The sequence below is a fragment of the Schistocerca americana genome, chromosome 1, assembly GCF_021461395.2.
Source record: "Schistocerca americana isolate TAMUIC-IGC-003095 chromosome 1, iqSchAmer2.1, whole genome shotgun sequence".
Classification (NCBI taxonomy): domain Eukaryota; kingdom Metazoa; phylum Arthropoda; class Insecta; order Orthoptera; family Acrididae; genus Schistocerca; species Schistocerca americana.
Window position 1 is genome coordinate 154,175,983 of NC_060119.1, and position 13,033 is coordinate 154,189,015.

General features: G+C 46.4%; 1 protein-coding gene across 2 annotated transcripts in view; it reads right to left on the minus strand.

Moving 5' to 3' along the window:
• Nucleotides 1-5,359: 5,359 nt before the first annotated feature.
• The window catches only part of LOC124621902 (potassium channel KOR2-like), a 40,819-nt gene continuing 33,145 nt past the window's right edge, over nucleotides 5,360-13,033 (minus strand). For both annotated transcript variants that reach the window (XM_047147410.1, XM_047147401.1), the window contains exon 3: nucleotides 5,360-5,855. In XM_047147410.1, coding sequence (XP_047003366.1) covers nucleotides 5,420-5,855 — 436 coding nt within the window. In that variant the 3' untranslated portion in view covers nucleotides 5,360-5,419. The remainder of the gene's footprint in view (nucleotides 5,856-13,033) is intronic.

Consider the following 13,033-nt stretch of genomic DNA (forward strand, 5'->3'; position numbering starts at 1 on the left):
CGATACCACCTACCCTGGCTCACCGCATATGGGCGGTTTTGGGATCCTTTGTTAATACGGGCATGTTATTTAAGATTCGTTACGAGTCCCTAACCCTCCCTAGGAGCAGAGGGGGTTTAGGCCTTTGTCATGTTCAGAACAGAGCGAAGGCAATGTTCGTCAACTTTCACCTGCAACTGTGGCGACGAAGTCTCTTACTGGAAGCCATACGACCAATCTCACTCGCACCCCCTGTGATGATGTCGGACATCCCAGCACCTTTCTTCTACATTAGCCAATTCTTCCTTGAATTAGGCTACATCCGCACCGCACTACAACCCACACGCTTGATGATGACGAGGGCGATATATGCAGCAATGGATATGAACAGGACGCTGAATGTGATTGAAAGCAAACACCCCAATACAAGTTGGCGTGCTGTGTGGCAGGCAGTGAATGCCACCACCCTTGACACTGACGTGCAATCTGCATGGTATGTAACTGTTAATGGGAAACAGTTGTGCCAGTCCCGCCTACATCACATCCACCTCGCTGATTCACCTTTGTGTGCCACATGCCAAGTGATTGACACGGATGAACATCGTTTCGAATGCGGGCCGGCAAACGACTTTTGGTATTTGGTGCGTCAGATATTGGCTTCTCTCACACGCACGACTCCCGACAGGATAACTACCCGATTACTTCTTTTCCACGACAAGATTTATTTCCCAAGAGCAAAAACGAACCCTGTGACGTGGATCAGCGGCCACGCTGTTCACTACCTATTCGGAAATGGCGTAAAGACAGTATCCGATTTTTGGTATTACCTCAACGAACGACATTGTGCGATCGTCAAGAACCCTCAATATGGGCAATATTTTTCTAATTTTCTGTGGAACCAATTCCATAATCTGCCTCGCAGCAGGATTATCGATGACATGAGAAGATAACCATAGCACCTCTTACCAGTTCCTTTTTTTATGAGATTGAACAAACAACGGAAACAACACAGCAACGAGACGACAGTCCTTGAAAAATTCGCAGCGGGATTTAGTATGGAGCATCCTTTGTCGTAACGGGACGACTTCCTATTATTCTGTTTAGATAGCCGAAGAGGAACGGCCTTCCTTTTATCCATTTGTATAAAAATGTAAAATAATATAAAAATAAAAAAAAGCAGAAAACAAAACTTCCAAAATCATTTTTCCTTTTTTTTCATTCTTGTTAAAAAAAGTGGCTAGGATAGCTGGCTATTAAAAAAATGCCCATTTGTTTCACGTACGCATTTTGTGATTTTATTAATGTAGGTTTTGTTTTTATCCAAAAAAAAGAAAGGAAAGAAAAGTGAAAAAAAGAAGAAAAAAGAATTAATAAAACAAAAACAAAGAAAATAATGGTAGAACACTTGCCCGCGAAAGGCAAAGGTCCCGAGTTCGAGTCTCGGTCGGGCACACAGTTTTAATCTGCCAGGAAGTTTCAGGGTTAAAACATTTTGAAATTTACTTACGGTATCACTTCTTTGAAAACTGACGATAGGTCTGTTCCTCATGAAAGAATCCTGATGTTTGATTGGGAAGAAGCAAAGAAAATACCACGTGAAACTGGAACAGTACATACAGACGAAATATTGCAGAGTTTTTCGAAACGGTTCAAGCAAATGCACACCAGCATACTTTACATCAGAAGCACAGAAAAAGTGAGACAAGTATTAAATCTTCTTTGCTTTGCTACCAGAGAAAAGTCAAAAGACACATTGAAGACCTCTTTCTGGAATGAAAAATAAGATGCATTTAACGTCACCAAAAACTGCAGTGCTACACTTTGAAATTGCTACAATGAAAGCTATGAAAGCTGTATTCCAAGAAACATCCCTTTCGAGTTGTAATTTCCACTGCAACGATTACCTGTGCAGGAAAATGCAAGAACTGCGATTAACAGAGTTATGCAGGGATACCGGAAATTCCGACTGTCCTGCCGCAGTGTCATATCTCCTACCAAAAAGAGTTGATGAAGTCGAATTTAAACGTGGAATGTTTTTAACCAATAGCAAAAGACCATGAATGCTGTCGAAGGCTGGCACAGGAAATTAAACGCCTCAGTAAATCAATAGATTAGAACGTATATTTTCTGAGAAGTAAACAGAAGAAGGAAGGAGTACGAGTTATGTTTGAAATTAAAAATCATTCCATTGGTCAACCACTTCATAAAAGGAGGGAAAAATGTTCAAATGTGTGTGATTTCGTAAGGGACCAAACTGCTGAGGTCATTGGTCCCTAGACTTACACACTACTTAAACTAACTTAATGCTAAGAACAACACACCTACCCATGCCCGAGGGAGGACTGCAACCTCCGGCGGGAGGAGCCGCGCAATTCGTGACATGGCGCCTCAAAGCGTGCGGCTACTCCGTGCGGCTAAAAGAAGAAAGAGAGGCTGCAGAAAAATACGAAAACGCCATAAACACATCACCATGCCTAATACGGTGTAGGAAAACCGTTGGAATTCGAAACAGCTTTCAGTCGTCTCGGAATGGAGAAATACGTCTCTTATTTGGTTCTTAGTGGAATCTTATAGCAGTCTTCCAGCAAAATAGTGACAAGTTCAGATAAAAATTATGGAGGCAGATAACAATCATGCACCTGTCACTTCGAAATAGACAGCAAATCACAATAAATTGAGAATGATCGTGGTTGCCAGAGGACATTGCGAGAATACATTCTCGTGCTCACATTATCAGTCCTGGATGATGTGAGCTGTGTGAACACAGGATCACCAATTTGCAACAAGCAAGAGACGGATCCGATCAGGCAAAGTGGTCATAGTAATGCGACCTCTTAAAATAGTCATGGGGCCTATAAAATACCAGGAATATTCGTGCCCAAGTCAAGACGGAACCAAGTAACATCTTGCCAGTGGTGGTTTCAACAAACACGGAGAGACCTCCAGTTTCTTTGCTCGATTATTGCTCTCTGACGAGTGAACCTTCGCAAACCACGGTACGACTAATAGCCACAACATTCACTACTGGAAAGTGGAAAGTCGACAACAGTTACACGAAGATGAATATCAGGGCCCGTGGAATTTGAATGGTTGATGAGAAACTCATTTGTCGATGCTTTATCGATGACACCTTAAACGATTATGAATATCGAACGTTCTGTGAGGACGATGTTCCAGTACTACTGGCGGACATTCCTTTGGACTTGTGACAACCAGTGTACTTTCAGCATCATGGTTGTCCGGCATATTACTCTGTCATAGCACGGAAAGTATTAGATCGTACGTACAACTGACCAGCAAAACCGCCAGGTCATCCTTTCTTGACTTTTGTTTCTGGCTTTGCTTGAAGAATGAAGTTTATAATGAAGTGCTAACAACACGCGGTAACATGATTAAGCATATGACCAATGTATGTCAACAGATTACGTCGGAAACACTTCTCAGCTGCGTCGATTATTCAATGCGCTCACAATAAAGTGCTTCGAAGTAGGCGGATACATTTTTGAGCACGTACTATTAAATAATTCTTATAAACAAATGCCCCATTGGTGAGAGGGCATATCTCTACAATACTTTTTTCGCGATTACTGAATATACATGGATTTCTTTTTCTGATCCAGAGCATTTTTCTCTAGATAAAGCCGTTTTGGAACTCATTTGAGTTATTTGCCGATTGCAGCGACACCTACCGTGCAAATGACGAAAGTCACACACACAGTTTAATAGTATCCCAAACCAAGCAGCTCTGTGTGTCATTGCAACCTGTTGTTTAACATGTCATCACTCCATAGGATATTGCCTGGCCACCTGTCACCTACTTCAATCTGGCTCAGAACCGAACAGCAAATTCAGAACATTGCAGCGGTTCATGAGGTTTAAGATGCTGCACCGTCTGGACCCTGTACCTGTACGAGTGTGAGCTAGAGCGCAAAACGTTCTCTAGAGTTGACATTGGGATGGACGGTTCTTGAAACACTGTACGAGCAGCAGCGTTACCCTGGGCATGTGATGCATGGTAAGTTACAGCAACAGCAGCCTCGTCACTAACTTCCCCTGGGATACGACGTTTTCCTCTTCCAGGCGTCACACCAAGCTCCCTTGTGTTTTTGAATTTCATTATCTTCTTTCAGCCATTTAATAACATCGCGCCTCTCCTCATATGTTTCAATTACTCTTACTCTCTCAATGCAGCACTATGATTGCTCCTATTCACATAAAGCAGTTTCACTAACAGCACACAGTCCATCCTGTCGATAGCCACACCGTTCTATCACCTTAAGGTTTGTCAAATGACATCTTTTATGTCATATTGTCATAGTGTACAGCGCCAGATTTTCACACATATGAAACTTGATTTCCGGCGTGAATCGGTTCCGCATCAACGCATTACCATAACTGCCGTATAATAATTACAGCCCGCACTCGACTTTTGTAGAGATGCACATTAATTGTAAACCTTGGAACCAGTGCACATGACACCTACAGTGTGGTGTAAATGTGGCTACCAGTGTCACAGTGTAATTAGACTGGTGCACATCTATACTGAAGACAAAGTAGTAAATTCAAAAAAATCGCTCTGAGCACTATGGGACTTAACTGCTACGGTCATCAGTCCCCTAGAACTTAGAACTACTGAAACCTAACTAACCTAAGGACAGCACACAACAGCCAGCCATCACGAGGCAAAGAAAATCCCTGACTCCGCCGGGAATCGAACCCGGGAACCCGAGCGTGGGAAGCGAGAACGCTACCGCACGACCACGAGATGCGGGCAGTAGTAAATTCAGTATGACCTCAAAGCATAATATGTTTCTAACCATTTGTCTTACATAGTAATCTTCTGGGGACAGCTACAGTTTACATTCTGTTAGCACTGCATTATACACGCTCTTACTAAGCAGATTTCAGTAATTAAGTAATGCAGGAGATCGTTTGAATCAACTTACTGGAAATCAGCCAGGTGTCATACTTGAAACAACCGTTATTTCTCCATTTGCGCCTTGAAAATAACTGGGTTTTCACCAATTGACGCGTCGGCGGTTGTCTAAAATGTCACCTGGTTTCATTATTTTGAGATGTTTGTATGTTTTGCACACTGGAAGAAATTCAAGTTTCAGACAGAACTGGTGTCTATCGGTAATGAAATGAGTATTTTTTAATTGTTGAGTTTTGCAAAGATCCTTCAAAAAACCTTTTATATTAGTCGGTTTTCTCAAATGAAAAGTTATTTGCATTTGTTTATGGATATCTCCTATTTTCATACTAGTTGAGGTGTTGCTAGAGCATTTGTATGCACCATATAATGATGGGTAGAAATGAAATTTTTTTTGTATTTTTTAATTTAAAAATAATGAAAACTCATTAGTGAAGCATCATTTGTTTTATATCATAGATATTCACTGAACTGTTAATTATATGTTGGCATCCATACTCCTGGTTGTCAGTCGAGGTAGGTTCTCCCATCTTTATCCCTAGCTTCCGTGTCGGCTCCCGCCTCCACCAGAAACGCTGCCGTCTCTTCGTACCCATGCCACGCGGCAAACTGCAGCGGTGTTCTCTCGTAACAATTCCTTGCGTTGACGTCTGCGGAACACGCTACCAGCAGCCGCACAATAGGTGAGTGGCCACCGATGGCAGCGAAGTGCAGGGGCGTCTCGTTACTGCTGTTCCTGGCGTCAACCTCTGCCCCTCTCTCCACCAGACTCCTCACTACCTCCACGTATCCCATCTCTGCAAAGAAGTGCAGGGCGGTCATCCCATCACTATCCCTCGTCCTCACATCCGCCCCTGCCGCGATGAGTTCCAGCAGCTCCTCTACATCCCCCTCCTCAAACGCCTCGATCAGTCTCCTGGTTTCCTCCTCTCCAAAACCGCTCCTGTGCGAAACATAAAAGAGTCTTACAAAAATGGCTCTGAGCACTATGGGACTCAACTTCTGAGGTCATCAGTCCCCTAGAACTTAGAACTACTTAAACCTAACTAACCTAAGGACATCACACACATCCATAACCGAAGCAGGATTCAAACCTGCGACCGTAGCGGTCGTGCGGCTCCAGACTGAAGCGATTAGAACCGCTCGGCCACAACGGCCGGGAAAAGAGTCTTACACTCTACACTACCACACACACGCACACAGGGTTATTTTTTTCCACTCTGTACAGAGAGGATACGTAACAAAAAAAGCCTATTCAGCTTACGTCCGGTAATGCATGGTTTCCATGCTAGAGACTATTTAATCGCACTGTTACAGAGACTGCGATCTAATACGTGCTGTACCACGCAGCCATAGTTACAGTATGCCCCATCTGCTGGTAATGTTCCTCATACGTCACGCCCTAGCACCCTCTCTCGCCACAGACACTGATAATCTTGTGTCCGATTCACCTCTCTTGTTGACTCACCTTGTAGTGGATGTGTTACAGCGTCGTACACAATGATTCCGTATTCGAATTGAGAGATTGCTGAAATGGTGTTTACTTACACAAAGGCAAATGATAATGGGGTGTGGGAAGCATGGTTGTATGAGAAGACCTATCCCCACTGACAACAGCCACAGTATTTAGTGTTTGCAATCGTGTTTCGCCCTTTGTCTGAGGGAGTGTCGTTCCAGGAAGCAAGAAGTCTTAAAAGGCACCAGACGTCGAAGAAAATGACTAAGCAGTGGACCCGCCCGACAGCCGTGTGGAAGATTCTCCATGCCAACTGTTACCCACCACATCACATACAGTGTGTGCAGCGCTCACTAGCGACAGACTTTTCACATCTGTATCACTTTGGTCACTGGTTTCTTCACCAGGCTCCCCACGACTCCGGAATGTCGTCCATCCTATTCACAGATGAGGCCACCTTTACACCGAGTAGTATCTTCAACTTTTGTAACAGTCATCTGCGGGATTGTATTGAGAACCCCAACTGTATGGTGGCAGAATCATCAGCACGGGTGCAGCTGGAACCTCTATTTTGGGACCAGTCTTCCCCTTCTACGTCGCCTAACGGGCCGGAAATGTCCGACTTTCTTGCAGGTGACCTTGCCTCCTCTGCTGGAAGAGGAGCTATTGATGATTCGAAGGGTTATGTGACCCCTACATGACAGTACTCTAACCCACTTCACCTTTAAAATCCGGACGCTTCTCAGTTGTGTCTTCACTGGTTGATGCATCGGAAGAGGGCGATCCAGTAGCATGACCTGCTTGTTCACAAGATCTCAACCCATGTGATTTCTGGTTATGGGACCATCTCAAAGGTGTTGTGTATGCAGAGTCCATTCCTGATGAGGAGACAGTGGAGCGGCGTATTCATGCTGCCTTTGACACTGTTTGGAAACAGCCTGACTGATGTGATCGTGTGAGACAACATGCTACCTGTAGAATGAAGGCTTTCACGACCGGGTATCATGGCTGTTTATATACTTTCCAGGATGCGAGGTCGTGGTCGAATAACTTTTCTGCTCCTTACGTTTCGTCCAGAGCTGCGCTGGACTTCCTCAGAGGCGCTGCTCCGCTGAGTCTTGCCGACTGACTGGTTGGGTGTCTGAGAGCGCCTTATATATTGTGAGAAAGGGGGGCGTGGGTCAGGTGACACGTGATGAGCAGTGATAATCCATAGCAAAGATAAGGTTGACTATCGATTACCACCTTGTCAAAGATAAAAATTGTTAGTAATTTTGTAGGGCCACTGATAATCCATAGCAAAGATAAGGTTGACTATCGATTACCACCTTGTCCAAAATAAAAATTGTTAGCAATTTTGTAGAGCCACTGTCCATATATTGGTAAGTTTCATAGCCTCCTCTTTCCTATTAAAATTATCGAGATGTTTATAAATTTCGCTAGCTTCTATATATAGCCGTGGATAGTAATTTAACGTTGTAGATAAAACTTCGGTATCCGAAAACTTCACTTGGTGGTTGCCTGGTTGAGGAGCATGTTCCGCTACAGCTGACTTTTCTATTTTTCCAAGTCGACAAAGACTTTTATGCTCTTTCAGTCGCGTGTTTACGCTTCTTTTGGTAGTACCAATGTAATCTCTACCACTGGTACATGGAATTTTATACACACCACATGTCGACAGGGGAGGGGGTTTATCCTTCACAGATCGTAGTACTTGTTTTCTTTGTTGGTTTAAAGATCGGTTTTATGTCATGTTTTCGTAAAATCTTATCGATCCGATCTGTTACTTTTTTAATAAAAGGGAGAACTACTGTAAAGAGAAAGAGATAAATAGAATTTTGCGTCCAAGGAACAGAAACCCAAAAGATAAGAATGAACCACAACGACAGAAAAATACAGAGACCTCACTCATATAACGTGGCAAGGATATGTTGCCGCCAGGTCATGTCTTAAGCTTTTTTTGTAAATCAAAAAAGATGGCAACAAGGTGTTGGTTGACCGACCTCGGCGGAAACCGCCCTGGCATGGAGCCAGTAGGTCACGTGATTCCAGGACCCAAGAAAACCACCGACACACCATATGTTCTAGCACCGTACAAACGTTGGTTGAGGCTGATGGGGCGATAGCTATCCACACCAAGTGGGTTTTTACCTGGTTTGAGCACTGGAATGATTGTGCTCTCCCGCCATTGCGATGGAAAGACGCCATCGCACCCTATCTGGTTGAAGAAGGCGAGGAGATATCGCTTGTAGTTGAACGAGAGATGTTTAGGTTGGTTGGTTGTTTGAGGTTAAAGGGACCAAACAGCAAGGTCATCAGTCCCTTGTTTCAAATAGACTCCATTCTGCTAACGGGACATCTCAGTATAGTCAGAAAAATAAAACGGATAAAGGGGAAACGTAAAAGGGCAGTCACGTTGTCATTAGTAAAAACAAATGAGGGAAGTTGGCAAGAGAACGAACACAACACTATGCTGAAACAGCATAGGCAAGACCACCTGTGACTTAAAAGGTACAACTGCTATAATGCAGAAAGTACGTATGGGAATAGAAAAACTAACCAAGCCTTAAAAAGAAGGGGTAAAAACAGAGTAAAAGGGAAAGAAAAGAGGATTCCGGTCAGGGAGGTGAATCGGGAATCTCTGAACACTGCCTACAGTGGGAGACACCCAAACACTCACCGCCCTGCCCCAACACCAGAGGGAGATTAAAAACTTTAAAACTGAGAATAAAAACCACTCTCCCGGAGGAAACCTAGAACCAGAGAGACCATCCGGGAATCGTCAGCCAACATCAAAGGTAAAGTGTGGGGGAGTCTGTACTTAGCACGCAGAGCCAAAAGAAGGGGGCATTCAACCAAAATGTGGGCCACTGACTGGAAGGCTCCACAACCACATAGCGGGGGTGGCTCATCACGCAAAAGGAAACCATGGGTCAGCCTGGTATGGCCAATGCGCAGACGACACAGTGTGGTCGAGTCCTTGCGGGAGAGGCTAAAGGAAGTACGCCATGGGCCTGTATTCACCTTAATGGCACGAAGTTTATTAGACAGTGGAGTAGCCTCCCAAGAATTGGCCCATGACTGTGCAAAGTGGGATTTGATGTGAAGCCGTAAATCCGCTGCAGGAGGGGTTACAGAAAACGGGGGGTAAGTAACTGCTCCCCCAGCCAAACGATCAGCGAGCTCATTACCCGGGATACCCACATGGCCCGGGACCCATAGGAAGTCAATGGAACAAGCAGCACGGTGAAGATCAGCGAGATGGTCATGGATGGCAGAGACCAAGGGATGGCGCGAAAAACACCGGTCAATAGCAAGAAGGCCACTCATCGAGTCCGTACATAACAAAACGCGGTTGTGTTGGGATTGTTTAATAAAGGTAAGGGCCCGGGAAATTGCCATCAATTCCGCAGTAAACACCCCACATGAGGGTGGCAGTAGATGATTTTCCGTTCCAACAAAGGACGTGAAGGCATACCCAACATGATCAGCAGATTTAGAGCCATCAGTGTAAAAAACAACAGCATCCCGAAACTCCCATAAAATTTGGCGGAAAAAGGAACGGAACACCACCGGGGGGATGGAATCTTTCGGACCGCGGCGGAGATCCATCCGAATTCGAGGCCGAGGAACTAACCAAGGAGGGGTGGAGGGGAGGGAGCGAGGAAGACAGGACAAAGAAGGAAGCCGAAAATCACGGGTAAGAGACGCAAGGCGCAGCCCAACCGGTAAACCCGCCCGAGGGCGGGAGTCAGGCGGGCGACGTCCATGGTCTGGGAATAGGATAGAATAGGAAGGATGAGCGGGAGAAGAACGGATAGTAAGGGCATAAGACACCAGAAGCTGGGACCGCCGAACAGAAAGGGGGGGGATCCCAGCTTCAACCAGGAGACTATCAACAGGGCTAGTAGGGAAGGCACCGGTGGCCAAACGGATACCACGATGGTGGACTGGATCCAGCACGTGCAGCGTGGAAGGAGCAGCTGAACCATAAACTTGACAACCATAGTCCAAACGTGACAGAACTAGAGCACGATAAAGACGGAGGAGGAGGGAACGGTCCGCACCCCAGGAGGAGTGGGCAAGGAAGCGAAGGACATTGAGTTTACGGAAACATCCTACCTTCAGGAGTCTGATATGGGGCAGCCAAGTGAGCTTGTTGTCGAAAAGAAGACCTAGGAAACGAAACTGTGGAACCACAGGCAATCTTTGTGCAGCGAGATAGAGCTCTGGATCAGGGTGGACCGTAGTACGGCGACAGAAGTGGACCACCCGCGATTTTAAAGGAGAGAATTGAAACCCGTGGGAGAGGGTCCATGCAGAGGCACGCCGTATAGCCACCTGGAGCTGCCGTTCTGCAGATGGCATCGAGGAGGAACTAACCCAAATGCAGAAATCATCCACATACAGGGCAGGGGCGACCAAGGGACCGACAGAGGCCACAAGTCCATCGATAGCAATGAGGAAAAGAAGGACACTCAAGACAGAACCCTGTGGGATGCCCGTCTCCTGGGTCCGTGGAGAACTAAAAGCAGTACCAACTCGAACTCTGAATGACCGATGGATCAGGAACTGGCGGATAAAAATCGGGAGTGGGCCCCGAAGACCCCACTGATGAAGGGTTAGTAAGATGTGATGGCGTCAGGCCGTGTCATAGGCCTTGCGAAGGTCAAAAAACACTGCAACCAAATGGCGGCGCTGGGAAAAAGCCTGCCGAACTGCGGATTCCAAGCAAAGCAAATGATCGATTGGAGATCGTCCCTCTCGAAAGCCACACTGGTAAGGGGACAATAGATCCCGAGATTCGAGGACCCAAGTGAGCCGACGGGCTACCAGCCGTTCAAGTAACTTACAACCAACATTGGTCAAACTAATTGGCCGATAGCTGTCAACAGATAGGGGGTTCTGACCAGGCTTAAGGACAGGAACCACAATGCTATCCCTCCACTGAGAAGGGAAGTCACCCTGGAGCCAGATACGGTTAAACACCCGAAGAAGATGGTGCCATTGTGGAGCACTGAGATGTTGAAGCAGCTGGTTATGAATGGAATCTGGGCCAGGAGCTGTATCATGAGAAGCAGATAGAGTAGAAAGAAATTCCCATTCAGTGAAAGGTTCGTTGTAAGATTCTGACTCACAAGTGGTGAAACATAAGGTGACAGCTTCAGCCTGCTGTTTTTGATGAAGGAAAGCAGCTGGATAGGAGGCCGACGCTGATGCCACTGCAAAATGGGTCGCAAGATGTTCTGCGAGAACTAATGGGTCCGTACAAATGCCATCTGGGAGGTGAAGGCCTGGGAGGGTGGACTGCCGATGGCAACCTTGGAGAGAGCGAAGTGTAGCCCATACCCGTGACAGAGGGACAGTGGAACCAAGGGAAGAAACGAATCGTTCCCAACATATCCGCTTGCTCTGTTTGATTAAATAACGGGCTTTAGCGCGAAGGCGCTTAAAGGTAGAAAGGCTGGCTACAGATGGGTGCCTCTTAAACTGTTGCAAAGCTCGACGGCGATCACGGATGGCAATGGCAATGGCCGTACTCCACCACGGGACTTGCCGACGACGAAATTGTCCAGATGAGCGCGGGACAGCAAGGTTAGCAGCGCGAACAATCGCGTCAGACACGTCACGTAGGACGTCATCAATACAACCCGACAAAGAGGGAGAAAACTCGACCTGTGCAGTATATAGAGGCCAATCGGCGCGGTGGAAAGACCAACGAGGTAACCTCTCCATCGGGGAGCGGGAAGGGAGCGTGATAATCAGCGGGAAATGGTCACTATCACAAAGGTCGTCGTGTGGCGACCAGTGTAATGAAGGGAGGAGAGAGGGAGAAGAAAGAGAAAGATCAATGGCAGAAAAGGTACCATGACCAGCACTGAAATGAGTAGGGGAGCCATCATTAAGAAGGCACAGGTCGTGGTCTGCAATAAATTGGTCGATAAGAAGACCTCGTCTAGATGGAAAGGCACTGCCCCACAAAGGATGATGAGCATTAAAATCCCCAAGGAGGAGGAAGGGAGGAGGAAGTTGCTGAAGAAGGGTGGTTAAGGCAGCAAGGGTAAGAGTCCTGTCAGGAGGGAGATAAAGATTGCATACTGTGACTGCAGAGTCTAAGTGGACCCTAACAGCAACTGCTTCCAATGTAGTTTGGAGAGGAATCCACGTGCTAGCAATGTCTGTACGGACCAACGTACAAACGCCACCAGAAGCCCGCAAGGGTCCGACCCGATTTCGACAGAAAACACGGAACCCACGGAGGGTCGGTGAGTGAGCATCAGTAAAATGAGATTCCTGGAGAACCACACAAGCTGCTGAGTAGGACGAAAGAAGGGATTTCAATTCCGGAAGGTGACGATAGTAGCCATTACAATTCCATTGGAGAACCACAGAACGATGGTTTAAATGAGGGCTGAACACGCTAAATCCAGTCATACCGCCGGGTCCCCACCCGTCACCGACAAGGAGGGGGCGACATCCATAAACGACAGGTCAGAATCCGGTTGTGAAGCCGGGGAAGGGACCTCCGGTGACACCAGAGGCTCTTTGTCCCGGGACTTATGTTTCTTCTTCTTTTCAGGCTGAGATCGAGGAGGGCTGTGTGGCATAATGGAGCCAGCTGCAGCAAGATCAGGAACAGAAAGAGACCGGGCGACCTGGGGGCC